Source organism: Hakea prostrata, chromosome 2 (assembly GCF_041222555.1).
Source record: "Hakea prostrata isolate BN-2017 chromosome 2, UWA_Hpros_2, whole genome shotgun sequence".
Lineage (NCBI taxonomy): Eukaryota > Viridiplantae > Streptophyta > Magnoliopsida > Proteales > Proteaceae > Hakea > Hakea prostrata.
The window spans coordinates 72,063,245-72,084,482 of record NC_142601.1 but is presented as its reverse complement, the minus strand read 5'-3'; the positions used below and the strand labels follow the sequence as shown (position 1 = coordinate 72,084,482).

Genomic DNA, 21,238 nt, shown 5'->3' with positions numbered 1-21,238 from the left:
GGACTACATAAAAGAAATTCTAATGTGGCTTTAAGTTGGTAGAATGATCAAGAAATACCCTCCCATGATCCCGATTTAGAGTATCCTCCATTGTGGGAGAGCCTGTTGCATTGGCTGTTCTTTTGATACAACAAAAGTGTTGAAAAGGTTCTCTAGTGTTTGCCATGCCAGAGGTCCATGACAGGAACTTGAAAGGCTCCATTCTCAATATGATGTTTCAGTACCATAACCAAGAAGATAAAATGGGGGCATAGAACGGCACCTGAAGAGATCTGAACTGGATTCTGATGACAACAACTGAGTTTTTCTAAATGCTTTGTGTGGATGAGCATGTTGGAAACGTCCCAGAGTTTGGTTTAAACCTTTTCATGATAGAACAGCATGAGGGAGGCCATCCTTATAACAAATGGCTGCTATGTTGTGTCAGCTGTTCTGATAGATTATTGCATCCAAGAACCTTGTGGCGGACAGATATTCCTTCCGGTGATTTTGGTGGAAAATTTTGTGGGAAGGCTGTGTTTCTGGTTTTTCCAAGCAAGCCTTGTTCTTCAATGGTTCACAGGTAATGGATATTCTTTTTCCTAATAATTTTCATGGTATTGTATCGGTTTATGGGGAATTCAAATGGGAGTAAAAGCTGAATTATCACTTGATGACATGCAAATAAACATAGCAAGTTTTATCTCAGTGGCCCTATTACGTTTACATCCACACAGAGAGGTGCTACATTTATAATACCATTCAGTCCATGTCGATTTCTCTGTTTTTTTTTTTTCTTAGGTAAACCGATTTCTCTGTTTTCATTCACTCAAAATAAGAAGCTTACCAAGACAAGCTTTTCCACAATTGGCATAAATTCTTTCGTAAAGGAATCGGACCTCCACGTGGCCAAATGATACCAGAAAACACAGGAACATAACTGAAAACCATAACTCAAAATAACAGTGGCTAAGAGTTCAGGAATTGAGAGCTTGAAATTGTTCACAACAGAAGCCATAACCCAATTCACGGGGATCAGACTCTGGTCAAGCCCCGCATGAATTGTAACATGAGATAGGCATCTAGGGATAAAATGTGAAAGAAATCTATAGTCACCCAAACTCCAAAAAGTTTCCATTCCAAACTGTCAGTCTCACCGAAAAATGAATTAGTCATTGTTAACGTGACAATCTGACTATAAATGCATAATGCAATCAAGAGAAACCATTCCAAAGATAAGGTACCAGTGTGGTACACAGGTAAAGCCCGTCTGTCGTCATAGTTCATAGGGAAAAGGGCAAAAACATTCCATCATAAGCCATCAAAATCATGCATTGGTGGCTGGCTCAGGCTCTGTACCGGGCTGCTGGTCCTTGACTACAGCAGGAGCTTCCTGAGTCGAATCTGGGCCCCCATTAATAGCTATGTCTTTAGCAGCAGATGCGTCTCTGGCTGCTGCTTCCACTGTAGTTGGTGAAGGACCTTTTCCTCCTTTGGCATCCTTCCCATCCTTGGCTTCCTTACCATCCTTTGCAGGTGCAGGTGGGGGAGGTATCATGTGAGGTGGTGGTGAGTGCTTCAGCTTCACGATTATCTGCCTCATCCTCGAAAGATCGGTAGGCTTCCCAGGTTTTGGACCTTGGACAACCACAATTGATGGTTTCTTCTCTTGCTCTTTCTTTCCTCTCCTCTTCTCAATATTGGGGACCTCGTAAGGGATGAACTCTGCTATTGCTTTCCAATACTGCTTGTCTGCCTCTTTGTGGAACTTCTCTTGATTAGCCAAGAAAAGCTGTCCGAACAAACGTTTTCATATTATCAAAAATGAAATCTGGATTCAAAAAACAAAAATAGTAAATTGGAGAAAAATGCTTCAGCAGCTTTCTACCTTTTCTCTTTCTCTGTTGTTAGCTTTGTTGGTATCACAGTTAAGTATCCTTTTCTCATAGAAAGCTTGCTTATAATCTTCAGCTTCCTTAATAATCTGGGCCCGCATCTCCTTTTCCTTCCTCTCCTTCTCCTCAAGATGAATGGCATTTTGGCTGGCACCAATTGACAAATAAGTTAACCACCCTTATATATGTATGCATGCAAAACCCAACTATATAATCACCCATGAGAAATAGTGTGGATCTAAGTAAACAAGACAAAACCATACAAGCAATTTTTTTTTGAATTGAGTACTGGGATTCAAAAGACTTAAGAAATCCATACATTACATTTGATTTATTTCTCTTCCCACTGTTATTAAGGTCATCCTTAGCGTGTTGGTCAAGTGCTCACTTGTTGGAATATAGTGTGTTGGTCAAGTGCTCACTTCTTGGAATACTAAGGCACAAGTTTAAGTCCTGGAAACAACCTTTCAGGAAACAAGGTAAGGTTGAATACAGTTGACCATCCCCTGACCTTGCTACAAGCAGGAGCCTCACGCACTACGTATTTTTCCCCCTTTCCTTTATTATTTGCATCATAATTTGTTTAAAAAAAAAATTAAAGGGATTAGGAATGTTGTCCCCAGACTGTGGCAGTAAAGAAAAGAATCACTAGCAGCAATTTCCCAACATATTAAACAGAAAAATGAAGAAAAAAAACATGTAGACAATTGTAATGTACTTGATCAGGATCAGATGACCTAGATAAGAAACTTGTGACGGCGACTATGTGCAATGATTTTTTTTTTTTTAATCCCAATCAAAGCTAGCCCTAAAATTAAACAGGCCATCAATTAATTCAGAACCAAACAAACTCAACAAGTACCTCCAACATGGTGGCATCCTTTATAGAATCATAGAAGGATGCTAAGGAAAACAAAATCTTAGAAGGCATATCATACAACTGGTGATCGACACCAACTCTAAGTATGCTGGACTTTCAAATCCTACTTTTGAATTGGTCATTAATGCACTTGGATCTACATTTTTCACCATTATTTTCCTTGTTAGTCCATAAAATTGCAGAACATTAATAAAATCTACCTCTTATGGCAAGATTTTCAAGACTTTTGAATCACAAACACCCCCCCAAAGGGGGAAAAAATTCCTATATGTGGAGATTTTTGCTTCTACCAGGTTCCATTTTCTAGGGTTTTGCCTGATTCCAACTATTTTCTGGTCTGACTCTCAATGTGAATCCCATTTTAAGTTTTTGGGGTTTTAAAACTAGGTTAAGTTCCTACACTTTTTTCTTTTCTTTCTTTCTCTTCTTCTTCTTCTTCTTCTTCTTCTTCTTCTTTTTTTTTTTTTTTTTTTTTTTTTTTTGGGGGGGGGGGGGGGGGGGGCTGTATGCAGGGTGGAGGAGAGGGTGATAGATGCAGTTCTAAGAAGCAAGATAGCTGAATGACGAGACAGGTAATTAGGTTTTCATGGAGCTGAATAAGAATTAATGAGACATTGCATGTTTGGATTTTAAAAGTTCAGAGTTTTGAGCTCATGTATGATGTAACTAGGGAAACTCAGGGCTTCATACGCATGACTCATGAGACAAATATAGGAGTCTTCGTGGAGGCAGCAAACTGTTTAATGACTATTGAAAGGTTTTTTTTTTGTTTAAATATTTTAGGGTCAATTGTTGCTTCTTTTTTTGTTTGAGGGGGGGGGGAGGTGGAGGTGGAGGTGTGGATCAAATTTTTAATACTAAACAACGACAACACTTGTTTGAACATTAAGAAGCAAGGGTCTGATCTTAAGACTTGGTACCACGGATGGACCCAAACGACTATCACAAAATTAACCCTAGACTTCCCAAGTTGGAGTAAATAAACAAACAGCAAGCTGGCCCAACCATCTGTACAACCATCTATCCCCTACAGTGCTTCATGATTCCATGACATAAGGAAGCTCTCAGACAGGCCATGCTCAATAATTACAATTTACAGGTTCAAATCAAACTTTGTGCTCACGACTATTCCCCCTCGCTCTTATTGTCTATGTAGTCATTTATACAGATTTTCAATTTTTTGTCCTTAGAAAGAAGGAAATGCGAAAAGACACAGGGTACACAGTAAAATGAGAAATGCAACTGTCAAACAAGTGGCGCTAACTTTGGAATTTCTGCTGCATATAAATTCAAGCGGTGCCTAGGCATGGAAGAAAATTCGATCGAAATGGTCGAAATGCATGCAAAAATCCAAATCGAAACGAAATTTAGTGGTAGGCACGAAATGTATCCATATCGTTTCGTATCGACCAACATTTCGGTCGATATGAATCGCTATTTTGGCCCGATACCATATCGGGCCGAAACGACACTTCCACAGGTTATAAAATACCCAAATCGAGTCACTTTCGACATTTTGACGTTGTTTCGACATTTCAAGCGATATCGCCCTCTGCATTTCGACCTCATTTTGAAATTTTTGTTGATTTCTCTTGCTTTCATCCCATTCTACACCTAATTTCTAGTATTCCATTCCTTCAAACACTTGATTTGCTCCTCCATTTGTGCATTTTCTCAAATCTTGCAAGGTGAGTAACCAACTCCCTCATTTTTTGATTTTTGTTTCATTTAAGATTTTTGTTTCATTTGTGCCTTAAATCATGTTAGATTGCTTCCAAATTTATATATGTTTACTTTAGAGTGTTGATCTATGAATTTGTAGTGTCAAAATTATTTTTTGATTCTTCCTACTATTTTTTTATTTTTCTGTTATTAAAAATTATTTACTAAATTATGTATCTTGTTAAAAATGTTTATGTATAGTACATGAATAAGCTTCAAATGAATGTATGTGAGAGTTGAGACACCATATTGCTGTGATGGTGTTGAATTAATTTTTTTTCTGTTAATTATGTAATTTTACTGTATTTAATATATATTTAAATAATTAAAAAATATATTTAAATATTAAAAAATAATTAATTTCTGTTTTGAATTTAAAATAGGAGAGTATTAGTGGAAGCATGTATGCAATTTTTTGAGCATGTTGTGTATATTTTTAAGATAGTTAGTGTGCATTTTATATATTTTAAAATTATTTATATATTAAAAAATACTTATATAGTTATAAATATTTTTTTTATATATTTAAAAATAGGAGGTTATTATTAGAAGCATGTATGTCATTTTTGGAGCATATTGTGGAGCTTTTCAAGATACTTCGTGTGTGTTTTTTGTATCAAGCACTCTATTTTAAAGATGTCGAGACATAGCTTGGGATCATGGGAGGCCAGACGGGATAGATAAGAGGAAGACGCGAGTGTAATACTGTAAGAAATAAATAGGAGGAGGTGGGGCCACTAGATTGAAGGTGCATCTAGCTGGTGGCAACGGAGGGGATGTAACAGCAGGGTGCCCAAAGGTGCCGCCCTAGAGGTCAAGAGGGCAATGGCCTCATATATTAGTGGTACAAAGCAAAAGAGGGAAAGAGAAGAAAACACGAGAGGGATGAGTTCAAGGATGCTCGCGCTAGATGACCTTCCGGATCCCGAGGGTTATGGTAGGGATGAGCCAAGAGAGCGAGTGACCCGATCCGAGGCCGATCGGAGTTGAGGAGGGCGATGATGATGAGTAGGGAGCAACACACGGGATTGATGACATGAGGAGGCAACAGGGGGTCTGGGTTGTGGGTCCTCTAGAGAAGGCCGTTGGTATGGGAGGCACATGTGGCTCCCAAGTCCCTATGAGGTCTCAAAGTGTGAGGCGGAGAGCTCCTATCCCACGGGCCCCTACAAAGGGGTCGAGCTCCCCTCAAGACATCTTACGGATCCGGATCTTGAGATTCTTCGCAATGATCCGGCCCTATTTGCGAGGCCTGAGCATAAACAGAGAAAGTTGAAGCACTTATGGGGGACTGTGAAGGAGAAAGTGGGGATGGCTTTCTCCAAATGGGCGCATTACCATAGTGGTCCAGCACATACAGCCTAGGGGGCCTACTACAGAGATATGATTGAGCAGATAGGCAGGGTTGGGAGTGGTGTACAGGGCCCCACTCCATATGAGATATATAATGTGTATTTGCCTAAGCATAAAGAGGACATAAATGAGTACATTAAGGGATTAAAGCCCATGTGGAATCATTATGGAGTGACTCTGATGGCTGATGGTTGGACTGGTCCCACTAGACAGTCTATCATCAATTTTATGTTGAATTGTGATGGGAGGACAGTGTTCCTCAAGTCAGTAGATGCATCCGGTGAGAAGAAGGATGCAAAATACATTTACAAATTGCTGAAGCAAGTGGTGAAGGAGGTTGGAGTGGAAAATGTAGTTCAAATTGTGACTGATAATGGCTCCAACTACAAGAAAGCTGGGTTGAAGATGCAGGAGAACTCCAGGTATCTAAAGTCTAAACATATAGTATTAATTTTCATTTGTAAATAAATATATTTACATTACACATATACATGTACACTTTATAACTTTGTATTGATGGCTTGATGCCTTGATGGATGGACAGATATAGGCTCTTTTGGACTCCTTGTGCTACTCACTGCATTGACTTAATGTTGAAGGAGATTGGAAAGGTCAAGCTTGTGAAGAATACCGTGGACCAAGCTCGACATGTTAGCACCTTCATATATAACCACACCTATGCATTAAGGATGATGAGGGACAAGTGTCGGGGTGAGTTAGTGAGGCCAGGGCATAACCAGATTTGCTACTAATTGGATAGCACTGCAGAGCTTTGAGAGTAGGAAGACTGGCCTTAGGAGTATGTTTGCATCAGAGGAGTGGTTTAACTAGGAGGGTTCTTCATCAGTGGGAGGAAGGAGAGCTCAGTTGACTATCCTTGATGAGACTTTCTGGCACAATGTGAGGATAGTGGTGAAGATGCTTAAGCCTGTGGTGAATGTGTTGAGGATGGTAGATCAACAAAGAAAACCTACTCTAGCACACATATTTGCTACAGTAGATAGGATGAAGCAGCAAGTTGCTCAGGTCCACCCACGCGGCAACAAGAAAGTCCTTCAAATCATCAACAGTATATGGGAGTCTATGTTGCAGCATCCACTGCATAAGGCTGGTGAGTTGTTAAGTCTAGTATTTAATTTAATTTTCATTATGTCATCACACTATTAAGCATTAACTATTCCCTTTTATGACATACTTTTTCTTACACAGCATACTATTTAAATCCCAAGTACCATTACAAAGACAATCTTGGGATGATGCAAGATTTGATGGATGCTGTCCAAACTATAGTAGAGAAGTTCGAACCGGATACAGCTAAACAAGCAGTCATCCTTATGGAGGTGAGATAGTGATTAGAATCATTTGATATTCACAATTCGTAGTTTTATACTAAGTCACATTAACCTAGTAACTAGTTATTGTTTTTTCTCTTTATATATTAGAAAAAGGCTTTTAGGGATGCCACTGGGAGCTTCGGTTGTGTTGTGGCCGTATCGGGACGGGAAACCGCCCCTGCGGGTAAGTTCATTCATTTATTTCGTTATACATTTAATTATTATATTCTATCTTTAATTTAGTTATTTAAGTATTAAAATGACTTGGAGTCTATGTTTGTTGCAGCTGAGTGGTGGTTGCAATTTGGATGTGATTCACACAACTTGAGTAGGATTGCAAGCAAAGTGCTCTCCCAAACATGTTCTACCACTGGTTGTGAGCGAAATTGGAGCACCTTCAGCCTCATTCACTCGAAGAGGCGCAACCGATTGGGTGTGAAGCGTCTAGAGGACCTTGTCTACCTACACTATAATATGAGATTGAGAGAGGATCATATTAGACTGGGGATGGATAGAGAGCACCAATATTGAGTTGGCCGACATATTTGAGATGGATGATGATGATGATAACCCAGTAGTTGACTGGATCAGGGATAGTGGAGACGGATTGCTGGATGAGGATGGAGGTCTTCCCAATAGTCGATTGCCAGAGGAGATGGGAGCTGATGCGTGGGGGCTTCATGGCCTAGGAGGGGAGGCCACATGCAGAGCTCGCCCGTCCCTTCGTACCACCACACCCTAATGCATCCACTCAGAGTGAGGATTTGATTTTCTGGTCCGACACTGAGGATGAGGTGACTCAGGCCTCCAGCGATGATGACGATGGTGGTGATGATGACGGTGATGATGGAGGGGATGAAGGAGGGTGTGGGACCTCGTGATCAGGATTCAGCTAATCCTAGGGACAGACCACCACCACCACCACCAGTACGTGAGAGTCAAGGGGGGGGGGGGAGGGACGACCACCGAGATTCACAGGAGAGAGTCAGTTCACCCACGCGACACAGGAATCAAACCATACTGGAGTTGCATCTCGAGGCAAAAATGTTTCCTCTACATATTCGAGGAAGGGGAAGGGGAGACAGCACGGCTGGTGCACAGAGGACATGCCATCATATGGGTCCTACCGTCCATCCGATGCCAAGAGCTTGGTGGGATCTATGAGATCGATGAGCATTGATGATGCTAGAGACTCCTCCACCTCCAGAGGATCCGGATGGCATAGGCCTGCAGAGTCCTCATATGATATTGTTGTGGAGAGTATTGGTTCTACCGAGTTGATTTATGGTTATGGTCCTTATGGACCATATGGTGTCCCTCCTGGCTATCAGATTCAGGGTCAGGCCAGTCAGCCACGATTGGAGCCTTATGGTTATGGAGCGGCCTATGGAGCTTATGGTGTCCCTCCCACTGTCGATTATCGAAGTCAGCCACTGCGACCTTATCAGTATCCTTATCCTTCTCCTGAGAGCCAGGGGCAAGGTGCTCTTTCATTTGTTGAGCAGATCTTCCACACTATTCCACAGCCACAAGGCCCACCACCACCAGTTCCTTTGGAAATTCACAACTTCCCATCGTTAGGGAATCTTATGCATGTGGATGAGGCTACATACAGAGGTGCAGTTCTTGACTATGTCCAAAACTATATGGGGCGGGGTGTCACGGCCTTAGTTATTGACTAAGCCAACCGTGCCGGCACTTAGCGCTTTCTTGCACTAAGTCAGCCTAAAACCTAGCTAGATAGAGTAGAAGAAAGCTTAGAGCTCAAAGAGAACCTTGAGAGAACTTGTATTGATCACTTACTTGATTCTTTGTACAAATGAATCCCTCCCCTATTTATAGGTGAGGTAGGATACAATAAATGGTTATGATTAGTACAAGTGTCAATAGTCTAAAGGTTAGGAATATTCTAGTGGGTCTAGATATTTCTAGGGATATTTCTAGAGACAAGATACTTTCTAAATGTAGATTCCTCTAGAATCTCCCTCCTTTCTAGAATGTGGGCTAAGTGTAGCCCATTAGTATTCTTTCTAAGTTGGGCTGGGCCAAGTGTGGCCCATTAGTAACTTTAGCTAAGTTGGGCTAGACCATGTATGGCCCATTAATATTAATATCATTGAACTTATGATAAATTGGGTCTTGTCATTCTAATTAGGCCGTGTCAGGGGGCAAACATCATGGGAGTTATATTGTCATTTGTATGGGGTGCAGACGGAAGAGGGAGACCTTGAGGCTTGAATAGAATAGACTTCTAAGTAATAACATTCCAGCTTCTTCTCTGATTCATGTACTAATGTACTATATACTTGGAATGTTGGATGTTACATTTTCAGTAGTTTTTTAGTAAACTAGTAGTTTATAGTGTTTATTATGCTTGAAATAGCTAGTATGCAAAAATCCAAATCAATTTGAGTGCATTTAAGGCTCGAAATTGAGTTTTCAAGAATCAGGAAAAAAGTATCCAGTTTCGGTCAAAATTTTGACCAAAACCTCGAATTTTCGACCTTTTCCAAGGTTGAAATGTTCATTCCGATCGAAATTTTTACCTTGTGTCTAGGACATCCAAATGAGGGAGATGTCATTAAGACCCACAGTAGAACACGCCGAACTCTACCACCCCCACCCCCAAAAAAAAAATAAAGAAAAAGAATAAAAAGTAAGAACTAATGGAACCAAGTTGAGGTTGAGGTTGAGGTTCAGAATATAAAAACAAGTGGTATTCAAGAAAATAAGAGAGTTGATTCTCAAGGGAAGAGGTAACTTGCATGTGACAACCACATTGGTTGGGTTTTGAATTCTGGTTTCTATGTAACAAATGCGATGCAGTAGATCATGTAGCTGACAGAGTGTTGTGCATTAGAAGAACTAAGAGCCAATCCTGCAGGACCTCTCAGAGAAACAACTCAAATTGGATGGAAAAAAAGGTAGTAAAGAAATTCAATATCTAAGACTTAGGGTGTTACTCTGGAAAGTCTAAGAAAGCAGTTCTGGGAAAAAGCTTTGCCCTTGTTTTCTTAGCTTTGTTTTAAGACATCATAAAGGTCCAAGCAGCCAAGGATATGTCGCAATCTATAAGGATCATCATATTTCCTTGGCCTTGCTTTCCCTGCAATCTTCTTAGCTTTATTTCGGGCAAGTTTGTATCTTCAGGCCTTCTCCATGTTTTAAAACATGCTATCTTGGTCTTAATGGCTGCTTGGACAAAATCATTCACTGCCAGTTCTCCCTACGAGCATGTCATACACCTTTCGCTTCCCAGTTTCCCCCAACACCTCTGTAGCAACCTTCTTCATACAAACTGTCATCTCTTTCCACGTCGTATTCAAGTCTCCCACAAGTTCCCACTTTCCTTTGTATGAGTATTGCTTGACCACTTATCCACAAATGGTTTCAAAGACTATTTTGATCTCCACCAACTATCTTAAGAGGCAACCAAGGACCACCATTCTGTACTTGATGGCTAGGCTCTTGATAAGAACCTTCCATTCACGCTAAAAATCAATATGAAAATACAAGAAATAACAAGGATAAAGCTGGTTTTAATGGTGCCAATCACCCCCAACACCTCACGGTGCCTTTCAGCCTACGGCTGCCCAAAACTCACTCATATAACATTCGATGCCCTCGCTATTCAATTTCCCCTCTATTTATTACCCCTCAACTAACCCTAATACTCTCTCTCCTCCACATGGCGCCATCCTAGGGCCCTAACAGCTCTCTACAGGAATCACCTTACAATCATTATAGAACAAGTTGTTGGACCTTCTTAGGAAGAAATTTATTTGGTGGGTATGAAGCCCATTTATTGTAGGTAACTAGGTGCCTCTCTCTTTTTAGAGAAGGTATTCACAAAGGAAATAACATAAGCAACGGCAGTTCTACAACTGATGCTCCCTCATCTATTTCTCCAAATCCAAAACCTACATGCAATTCTACTTGAGGTGCATAGGCATTTATTATATTGACCTTCTCTTTTTCCAACTCAAACTTGATGGATATAATTCTATCTCCAACTCTTTAACATCTACCAAATACCTCTAGATAACAAATAAGATACTTGAAACTTTTCTTGCTTCTTTCTTATATATAAGAAAGAAGAAACGGAAAAGGATACAAAGCAGAAGGGAATATGTAAAGGAAGAAGAGTCAGTCTCTCTGCCCCTCATCCTCTCATTCACAGACTCTCAATAAACCATCACCGTATCCAACAGCTTCGACTATATTTCTTATCTTCAATTTCTATCCTTTGCTCAGCCTCATACTCTTATTTAAAATACTTGAATTACAACGAAACCCAGTCTCAATCTAAATTAAGACACTAAATAGACTCTTAACTCTATGTTCCTTCTAATTATGAAATTAGAGACTAACCAAAAAAGAAGACTGAAAAAGTCTCAGAATTCCCCCTAAGCCAGCTGTTAAAGTGGACCACAACACTCTTCACATTAACAGAGACATACAAACAGCAATATATGGTACTATCAAATCAACACTAACTTCTAAAGTTTAATTTTAGATTGTTTCCTTCTTCATTCTTGGATCCACATCAGCTCTCCCCATCATTAAGGGAAAAAAATCTCAGCCTTGATATGGTAGACGTGTTGAAGCTGACTTGCATAATGAATCTCCAATTGGGAAGCAGAATGTGACAATCATCAATCACATCTGCCTTCTCTCCTTAGATCTGATATCCAATAATATGAAGTCAACATTGAACCAGGGAAAACCAGTGAGAGATCAAAACCCAGCCTTGATATGGAAGAAGTGTTGATTGAAGCCAACTTGCATAATGAATCTTCAATTGCAAGTAGAACATGACAACCATCAATACATCTGCCTTCTCTCCTAAGCTCTGATATCCAATAACACAAAGTCAACATTGAACCAGGGAAAACCAGTGAGTAATCAATCGCAGCCAGGATCGACACAATGAGGAGAAACAGATAGGATAACTGAAACTCTAATTGCTTTTTGTTTCCGCTATATGTGAAAGAATAAACAATAAAGGATAAGAAGAAAATGGGAATATAAATTTGTGGGGCAAGGGTGAGAAAAATAGGGTCTGTCTGCCTTTCATCCTCCCACATACAGTATCCCATCAGTAATCAGAAGATCACTGAGGCTCACAACTTCAATAATAATTCATATCTTCAATCTTTGTCCTCTGCTCAGCCTCATAGTCGTTTTTATAAAAGCTCTATTACCAAGCAACTCAATCCCGATCTAAACAAGAAACTAAATGACTGGAAAAGGAAACTACTAACTCAGTCAAACCCAAAATTTAGAAACTCAAGTCTATCTTCAAATTTTGAAATTAGAAAACCGAAAAGAATGTCAGAAATACTCCTCTAAGCCAGCCATCAAGGTGGACCACAGCACGTTCATCCAAGCAATAGCACGTGGTCGGTCACATGTAAAGTAATTTTTGCACTAATTATTTGTTGCAATTTTCTTCTTCATGCTTCGATATACATTATACCCACTCCATCTCTTCACTTAAGTCTCTTGAATATGAAAGCTTAAAGTTACCAACACTTGCATCATTTTCTTCCCTTCCGTGTCTCTCAAATACAGGCAATGTTAACCATTCTTCTCCCCATAATATCTATAACTTCTAAACTCATCTATTAGTAATTCAACAGTCCAAGATGCTAATCTAATCTTGCACTTCTGGACTAGGTTCCGAACACACTTGTCTGCCATGCACAAGCCCTTGTAAACTTCACAAAGATAAGAATTTCTTAATCATTCAAACTTGACAAATTTATTAGAAGATTGTGGTAAATCAACCGAGTTTTCTTCTGAGGGAACCTTTGACCACCCATGGATACAATTCTCTTCAAGCGATTAAGCCTTTAATAATAATTAATCTGATAAATCTAACCATCTAGTTAAATCATAACGTATCCTCCACCCCAAGCCCCAAGGTAATGCACTTCAATCTTGCATTTAATGTTGGACAGTTCAGAGAAAAAAACTAAAGAAGAATGTTATCCCTACCAGAGCTAGGTTGCATTTCAGAGCTGCAATACTTCAAAACAAGAATAATTTAGCTGCTTGTACAAGATGAGACTTCTCTCATACTCGACAACCAAGATCAATGCTCAGATTTCAGAAAACCCCTTTATTGGGCCAACAACTTCTCATGGCAGCTCGACCAATTGAAAATGAAAATACAGAGGAGAAGCTGAGCATCCATATTTGAGAAATGAGAGAACAGACTACATTTTCAGAAGAGTACATATCAGCTCATCGTGATAATTATTAAGAAATGACTTTCTAAGTTTTTTAACTATTATTGTTCAGTTTCTAGGGTCGGTCGTTTTTCCATTCAACTAGTGAAATCTGGCGTTTTAACATTACCATACGACCAAAACTATACATAAAATGCATTAAGTTTAACAGTACAGAATACCAAAAATTAGAACCGCAAACCAAGACTCCGGAATCACAAATAGAAAGAGTTCGAAGATTTTCTTCAGAAAAATCTAGATAACAGCATCTCCACAAAACCTAAACCTGGAACTCATAATAAAAGGAACAGAAGCGGATCTGACCGTGTAAGTAAGAAACGAGGTAATAACAAAGGTAACTCCAAATCAAAAAATAAAAAGAAACAAATACACATCTCAATTCCCAGAATTTTCAACAGATCAGCAGAATTAAGGTCTAAATCAAAAGACAACTAGAAACCTAAACCTCACCGACGCCATTCGCGAAGAGCACCTCCTTCCTCTTGCATTTCTTCCGGAGGGGGAAGCATCGGCCCATCGGATGTGAACAAACCATCGTCGTCAGCACTAATGTCGTAAGGCTTCCCATTTCCGTTCGACTGGGGCATTCCAGAGAAGGGAGAAGACGAATAATCGTTGTTCTGAGCATCGAACCCATACATTTCAGGGGAAGGTGAGATCCCATCGACAGAATGGGACATATGATGAACTGCAACATCGTCCTCAGCAGGAAAACTGTCATGATAACCAGACGATGGTGGAGGTTCGTCAATTACATCTTCCACTTTGCCTTCTTCCTCTTCGGCGAAATTTGAGTAAGATTCGTAACGCTGAGACGGCAATCGAGGATCGTAACCTAAATATCCGTCGTCGTCAAATGGACGTGTTGAGTTCCTCATCACCTCGTCGCCGTCGTTACTGAATGTATCAAACGACGACATCTCTCAATTACTGTGTACCAGAAGAACTATTTCTCTGCAGATGCCAGATAAGTAGATCGATCGATAGGAAAACCGATCAGAAAGTCTTCGCAAAGCTCTTCTTTCTTACTTTCCAATCCTCGCGGAAATGATAAATGAGTTCGCGGATCTCACAGAATGACAGAATGGCTAAAGACGATGGAGATCTGATTTGATAAAAAACTGTTCCAGATTTGATCCGAGCCAATCCAGCTTTTCTTGACTCGAAGAATCTGGTTTCTTACGTTGGGTCACACTTTATGGGAGAGAGGGTTTTTCTTTTTACCTTTCCCGGTGATAAACATGGGAGAGGAGGCGTTTGTACTTTGTAGAATCATCAATTCAGGCGTTTGTGAACAATTCACGAGTGAAAATTCTGGAGAACCGAGTAAAGACTTGAAGAGTTACCATCCTACAGCTATATTTTTAGGGATATTTATATTTACCTCCCGAGGCACCGTATAATTTCAATTTTCTCCAATCAATTTTTCTATTTTAACATATCTCCCTGTTTTCCAAGTTAATTGATTTGTAAACCTCATCAAGTTGCAATATTTATGCAAACCTCCCTGCTTGCCAACTTAATGGAACTTTTTAATAATTGTCTTTAAGGGATCATTCACCGTTTGCACATTCACAAAAATCATGTCGATCAAATAGTTTTTTAGGATGAATCCACAGATTTCATTCTACAACCAAACATCTAATTTTATAAATTATAACTCCATAGATTTGAAATCTTTAGATATTTGAAATCTCCAGACTCATGTAACCAAACATTTGTTTGCTAAATAAAAAAAAAGAAAAAAAAAAAAAAAAAAAAAAAACATAATGAGTTTGAAGAGAAAATTTGTACAAGTGAATTTTAATTTTATCATGTTCCTTACTTTTCGACAAATTTCTTACAAAGTTTCCCTAAATACAACGGAATTTAGAAACAGATGGGCCGAAAAAGTATCATGTTACATTAGCAGGCTTAATTTGAGAAAGCTTATCTACCCACTTTTCCACCCATTGAACCAAACAAGACAATAAGCAATGCTCTGAAATTTCATAAAAATTTTTACTTTTTTTATCCCATTTTTTTCCATCCCACTTCAAATTTCAACAAACAAACAATGACCAATTGTCAACAAGATTTCAATTCACAAAATGCCTTCCTATTCCATTCGTTTGGGGTATTAATTTGGGTCCAAAAACTTGAAATTGTCACTCTAAAACCTCCCTAACCCACAGGTACTAAATGAGTAAGTAATATCCACCAGGTACAATTTACTAATGAAATTACCCAGTTTACTCCTATTTTTACTCCTCAAAGAAAATGCAATCTTCTTGTCCAACAATTAGTTTATTAATTTTCTAGCCATGCAACACTGGTGGAGAGGGGAGGGGAAGAAAAGGAGCAACATTTTACAAGGGAAAAATTAACTCTGCCAAGAAAAATGCTTTCATTGTAAACTTACATTGGTAGTTTTCCCATGCTATAACTGCAATAGCTCCAGCTACTTGGTTTTAACTTTTAAATGCTCCACAACAGTTTACCTCTTCTGAAAATTCAGTTTTCCTATACAGTACGCAAAAACAAATGCAAAGGCAAAAGGATAGATAATAAGAACAAAAGCCACTGTGTTCAAACTCTTATGGTTAAATCCAAAGTAACTGCTGATGAAGGCAGACACTGTTTGGGTTTTACCAAGCGCCATTATCTCTTTTTCTACGTCTCCATATTGTGAAGTGAGAAGGCCATTCAGTGTCCAGGACGTTGGGACCAAATAATACAGCCAAAGCCACCAAACCGGAATGTGCTGTAAGAAAGAAATGCATCAGAACCAAAAATTGATTCAACATAAAACTAGTTTTTTTGCCAAGTAGGCATAGAACTGAGGACTCGTCCAATACTCAGTCCATCCCTTGCAAATTTAGACAGGACTATGGTCACAACTTGTGGCCTTCAGTTTCTCAAGATCCAGACCTGAACATTGTGAAAATTCACACATAGAGATTCGACCAATTTCCTCCCCAAACTTGGAGCATGAAATGAAGTCACAAACATGGAAGTAATCAAATGATAAGAAATCAATGTATCTCAATGAATTTATCAAAGGATAAGATAACTGGCTTACCGGCTTGGGCATCAAGAACCCAGCAAAAAGGTTCATCACTATGTTACAGGCAGGGGACAGTACAGTGGCGATATGGATGTTTGGTGTAGCAGCAACAAGAAGCATCCCAAGGTAATTGAAGCTGAGAAGCACACAGAACATGGCATAGAAGTACCAAAATATCTTATAAGCTGATGCGTGGTACCCAATCATGGGATATGTGATAATCACATACATACAAACTTGACAGAAGACATAGGGAAGCTCAATTACCACCTACACAACAAAAACAAATGCTGTGAGGTAGCTGAAATTATTGTGAAAAATATAATAACATCTAACCCTTAAGAGGATACCAAGACCATTTCCCTGAAGTAGGAGAATCTGACTTCCTGCTGACGGCAATACTGAAGGTAGGAAGTCAGATTTCTAAGTGATACTTCTTTTATATGTCCGAAATGCCCAGATGTTAACTCTATATCTTGTTTTGTGCTTATACATATATCTTTTCTGACGTTTAGCAAAAAGAAGATAAAAAGTGATTGCAATCCTGGGATCTGGGTTGGGAAGTTAAATACCAAAAAAATTAAACCTACACTGAATCAAGTAAGAAGTTTATGAGAGTGGTCTAGACCTGTGCAAATGAATAGGCCCACGGAGAATACATTCCAGCTGCTCTTTCTCTGTAAAGAACAGTACGCTCTGTAGACACAAACTGTAAAACTGATGTGGAATTGTTTATGCCTATCTGGAGCACAGCAACATACATCCCTCCAAGTATATTGAACAAATCTTGCTCAGTGTTTCTGAAAATAATACAAAGAGAACTATGTCAGTATAGCATTGCATATCATTTCCAAAAAATATTGGTCACTATTCATACCTTAGAAGAACTAAACCTGAATGTGTTATTACCTTTTAAATCAGGCCATTTGCTTAGTTAAAATGCTCTTTCTATCAAGTAAACTAACATGCATAGAGGCAAAAGTAAGAAAATAGTTTCAAGTGGGAATTTTATATTTCAAATGAACCAATTTGTAGGCATGACTTAAAAAATCAAATAATAGATTATGCATTATTTGGTTCAACTTTCTTCATTGAAATTTGCAATTATATATGAAGCCAGCTACAATTCAAACATAACACTATTTATATTATATCGAACTGATAGACATATAGTATCGGATACAGGAGTTATCCTTTCAAGTGGAATCAGTCAAATGACAAATTTTAGCCAGCTACAGTTGTGCACAGTTTGCCACAGAAGCTCCAGTAAACAAATTATTTTATATTGTTCTCTCATAAAATTATAGACTACACAAAATTTCAGTTGAATGTAATGGACTTACATTTTCTGCCCCTGATTCCAATACAGTGCTCCAAATAGCAGTGACGCAATAAAAGTAAATGCGAATCGCCTTAGATTATAACTAGGACTTCTCCAGTAAGATAACTTCTGTTTCCATAAGCACACTTTGAATTGTCCCCATCCATTTTGTGGAAATGGGGTTGGAAATTGCAGATCTTTTGCGGCAGAAGATGGCGAACTTAATTTACTTGCAAGCTCATTGTTGTCCCTAAGATAAGGAGTAAAATGCTTAGTATCTTATTTAAGAAAAGGATGGTTGTTTTAACATGAAATATTCAACAACCAAAACTAGCACAATATATGACAGTCATGCAACTTCTAATACCCAACTTAAATTCATCAAATGGGTACACCTGTGACCAAACCCAAAATTTTAGTCAATTGAAGGCCTCAGAACAGCCTAAAACTACACTAAGAAATAAGCTGAGTTATCTAATTAATGAACTCTTGTAAAGTAACCTATTGGTCTAATTTTCATTAAGAACTTGGTCATTAGTTAGAAAAATTAGTTCTATGAGAAAATGACCGCATAAATGACAGGTTAACATTTGATAGGACATGGTTTGGTAATTTGGTTCAATTCACTGTTCACAATCAAATCTAGATATGCATTGGTCCTCCCGACATGAGTAAGAACTGGAAAATAATACATTGTTTAAAAAATAAAAATAAAAAGAAAGAAAATTTGATGTAAAAATAGGTGTGAAATAACCCCAGTGAGGACCAAATACAACTAAAAAATCAAACAGGTTTCAAATAGGAAAATATATGGTTCCCTTCAATAAATAACAGTAGGTAAAGAAAAAAAAACACATACATATTTTGACAGCACCTTGTAAGATTATTACAAAACCCAAGTTGCATATTCAAACAAGGAAGAATTAAAGCTTGCCCAACTTTTGAGCCCTAACAAGGAGGACCAGAGGTGAGTCCGCCTCTTAAAAGTGTGATGGAGGAGTGTGAGGGGAGCCGGTCCTTTACCCTCGCAGGTAGAGGACATCAACTCTAAAAGATGAAATAGAAAAGGAAACAAATTATTTAAAAGATAACTTTGACCAAGCAATCCATCGTCAGCGATTTGCTTTGAGTGAGTCAAAAACAGCCAGATGCATGGGCTGGCCCGGGCCCCGGACTATACTGGTTGACCCAAAGGCTCACTAATCTGGTCCTTTTATTTAAGATTTAATGAATCTGATTCAATGGTTCCTGTGTGTATACATTTGGCCCAGAAACCTATCTATGTAATTAGTTACTTGGGTTGCAAAATCTTTGGGTCAAGGGATGAAATTCTTGAACACTATCCAAAATATGCAGATAACAGATAGCTAACAAACATCTTTTGTGTGTGTGTGTGTTTGAGTATGAATGAATAGGTAACAACATCTTGTTTAGCTATCTATGAAATGATCACCTAGGTAAGAAATTATCAATTAAGTACAGTAATAAAAAGATATTATGAAAAAAATCCCAATGTGCAGATCCTTCGATATTATGTCAGTATAATATTTCTCCTTAGGAAGTTCCGCGAAACATTAATGCTTCGATAGTAGATACACTTACTTGTATAAAGCAGAGTTCTTATAAATTTGTGCAAAATCTACACCAACTTCTGTCTCAGCAGATGTGGACGTGATATCCAATACCCATGTTGCAGGGTTGAAATTATCCTTGATCTTTGGTACACCAGATATGCCCTAGCAGGAAAATGCAGAAAAGTGAAACAAAGGTTTACCACTTTTCCCTAAGACGTAGTATATAGAAATACAGATGATGTATACAGGAAAATATGTCAAGGCAATTAATTAATAAAAATATGATGTCAAAGAAAACTCACCTCGAAGTATTCAATAACTTTACTTGAATGTTGGCCTAATGGTCCAGCATAGATCATCCATCCACCAGTTTTCATTAGAATCAACTATACAAGTTATACAATATACATTAGAAGTTAGAACAAAAATTAAATAATAATGAACAGTTCAATAACCTGCTTATCATGCACATCAGAACTTGTTGCAATTACACAGTTTTGGTTATAAAAAAACATTGTATATACTTCTAGCTCAATGCCATAATCATCATTACTCCTATGAGAGACAACAAAGATTCTTATCTTGACATTTGGCATGTCAAAAACTTCATATTCATATTTTGTTTACATAAACTACAACTTGAGATCATACCTCATCAAATGCTTCAAATATGTCAATACTTGGTTGGTGGATGGTGCAAACAATTGTCCGTCCTGTGTCAGCCACATTTCTTACTGCTCGTATAACTATGGCAGCTGCTCTAGCATCCAGACCCGATGTAGGTTCATCCAGGAAGATAATAGATGGATTGGCAACAAGCTCCACAGCTATTGTGAGACGTTTGCTGCTGCTCGGTAGACAAGCCATCAACCCCAGGAGTTCCTACCAAGGAATCTTTAATTCCATCAAGCTCAATAGTCTCAAGAACTTCATTTATGAATTCCTATGGAAAACACACCAAAACAATTCTAAGTTGCAGATTATTTAAAGGAAAAAAAAAGGGTATATATACAGTCAATTATTTTATGAAGCCCTACAGATTTTGCAATTGCATCAATTTGAGGTGGAAGCCGTAACCAAGCAGAATACAAAACCGACTCTTGAACTGTGATTTGAGGAGAATGTATATCATTCTGCTCACAATATCCTGATATCCTCGCAAAAGTCTCTTGAACCTTGGGATACCCACCAATCATTATTGTCCCTTCAATATATCCACCAGTTTTTCTTCCAGAAAGAACATCCATGAGAGTTGTTTTACCAGCTCCGCTGACACCCATCAACGCTGTTAGGACCCCAGGCCTAAATGAACCAGTAATATCATGTAGAAGTTGCAGCCTTTTTTGTGTGAAACCTCGCTCTCGCATTTCCTAATATCCAAATGTTGAAATAAACATCATCTTTTTGTCTAATAGCTTTCTTACAGAAAGAAAATGCCTTGAAATGAACATAAGTGGATTGTCTCTGTTCATTACCAAAGGAGTGTCGATGTAGTATTGAAGATCTTGAAACACAACTGTTAAGGGCTCAAAAGGTAGGACCATCTTTCCTGCAGAATTAGTAGCAGCATTCATGAATAAAATGAGAGACATTGGAAATTCACCCTTGTACAACAACTTGGGAAAGATTTATTTGGCTTCTTTTCATAATTTGCTAAGGCAAATAGGCCACCAAAATTACTGGAGGAGTGTCCTAGGCAACAAGGTACCAGCCTAAACAAGGTACCAACCTAAGTGTTTCCTAGGCCTCATAAGCTTGCAGTATATGACTGTAAAAAAATTTATATACCAATGTAAGCCATATGAATGTAATATGAAAGAAAATATGCTAGTAATGACTAATAATGAGAGAATCAACATATTATAAAGGAAGAACCCAAA

General features: G+C 38.5%; 1 protein-coding gene and 1 pseudogene across 2 annotated transcripts; both read right to left on the bottom strand.

Moving 5' to 3' along the window:
• Positions 1–1,067: 1,067 nt before the first annotated feature.
• LOC149026258 (clathrin light chain 1-like) lies at positions 1,068–14,683 on the bottom strand. The gene is made up of 3 exons (XM_089146502.1): positions 13,868–14,683; positions 1,868–2,021; positions 1,068–1,771 (listed from the first exon to the last, which is right to left on the bottom strand). The coding sequence occupies exons 1-3, from the start codon at positions 14,335–14,337 to the stop codon at positions 1,307–1,309; spliced, it is 1,089 nt and encodes a 362-aa protein (XP_089002628.1). The 5' UTR covers positions 14,338–14,683; the 3' UTR covers positions 1,068–1,306.
• Positions 14,684–15,555: 872 nt separating this feature from the next.
• LOC149026257 (pleiotropic drug resistance protein 3-like) lies at positions 15,556–20,907 on the bottom strand (annotated as a pseudogene). Its single transcript, XR_016171465.1, is given in 9 exon segments — positions 15,556–16,160; positions 16,479–16,733; positions 17,092–17,263; positions 17,807–18,034; positions 19,387–19,520; positions 19,661–19,744; positions 20,010–20,301; positions 20,396–20,728; positions 20,834–20,907. The product of XR_016171465.1 is annotated as a pleiotropic drug resistance protein 3-like (transcript).
• Positions 20,908–21,238: the final 331 nt, after the last annotated feature.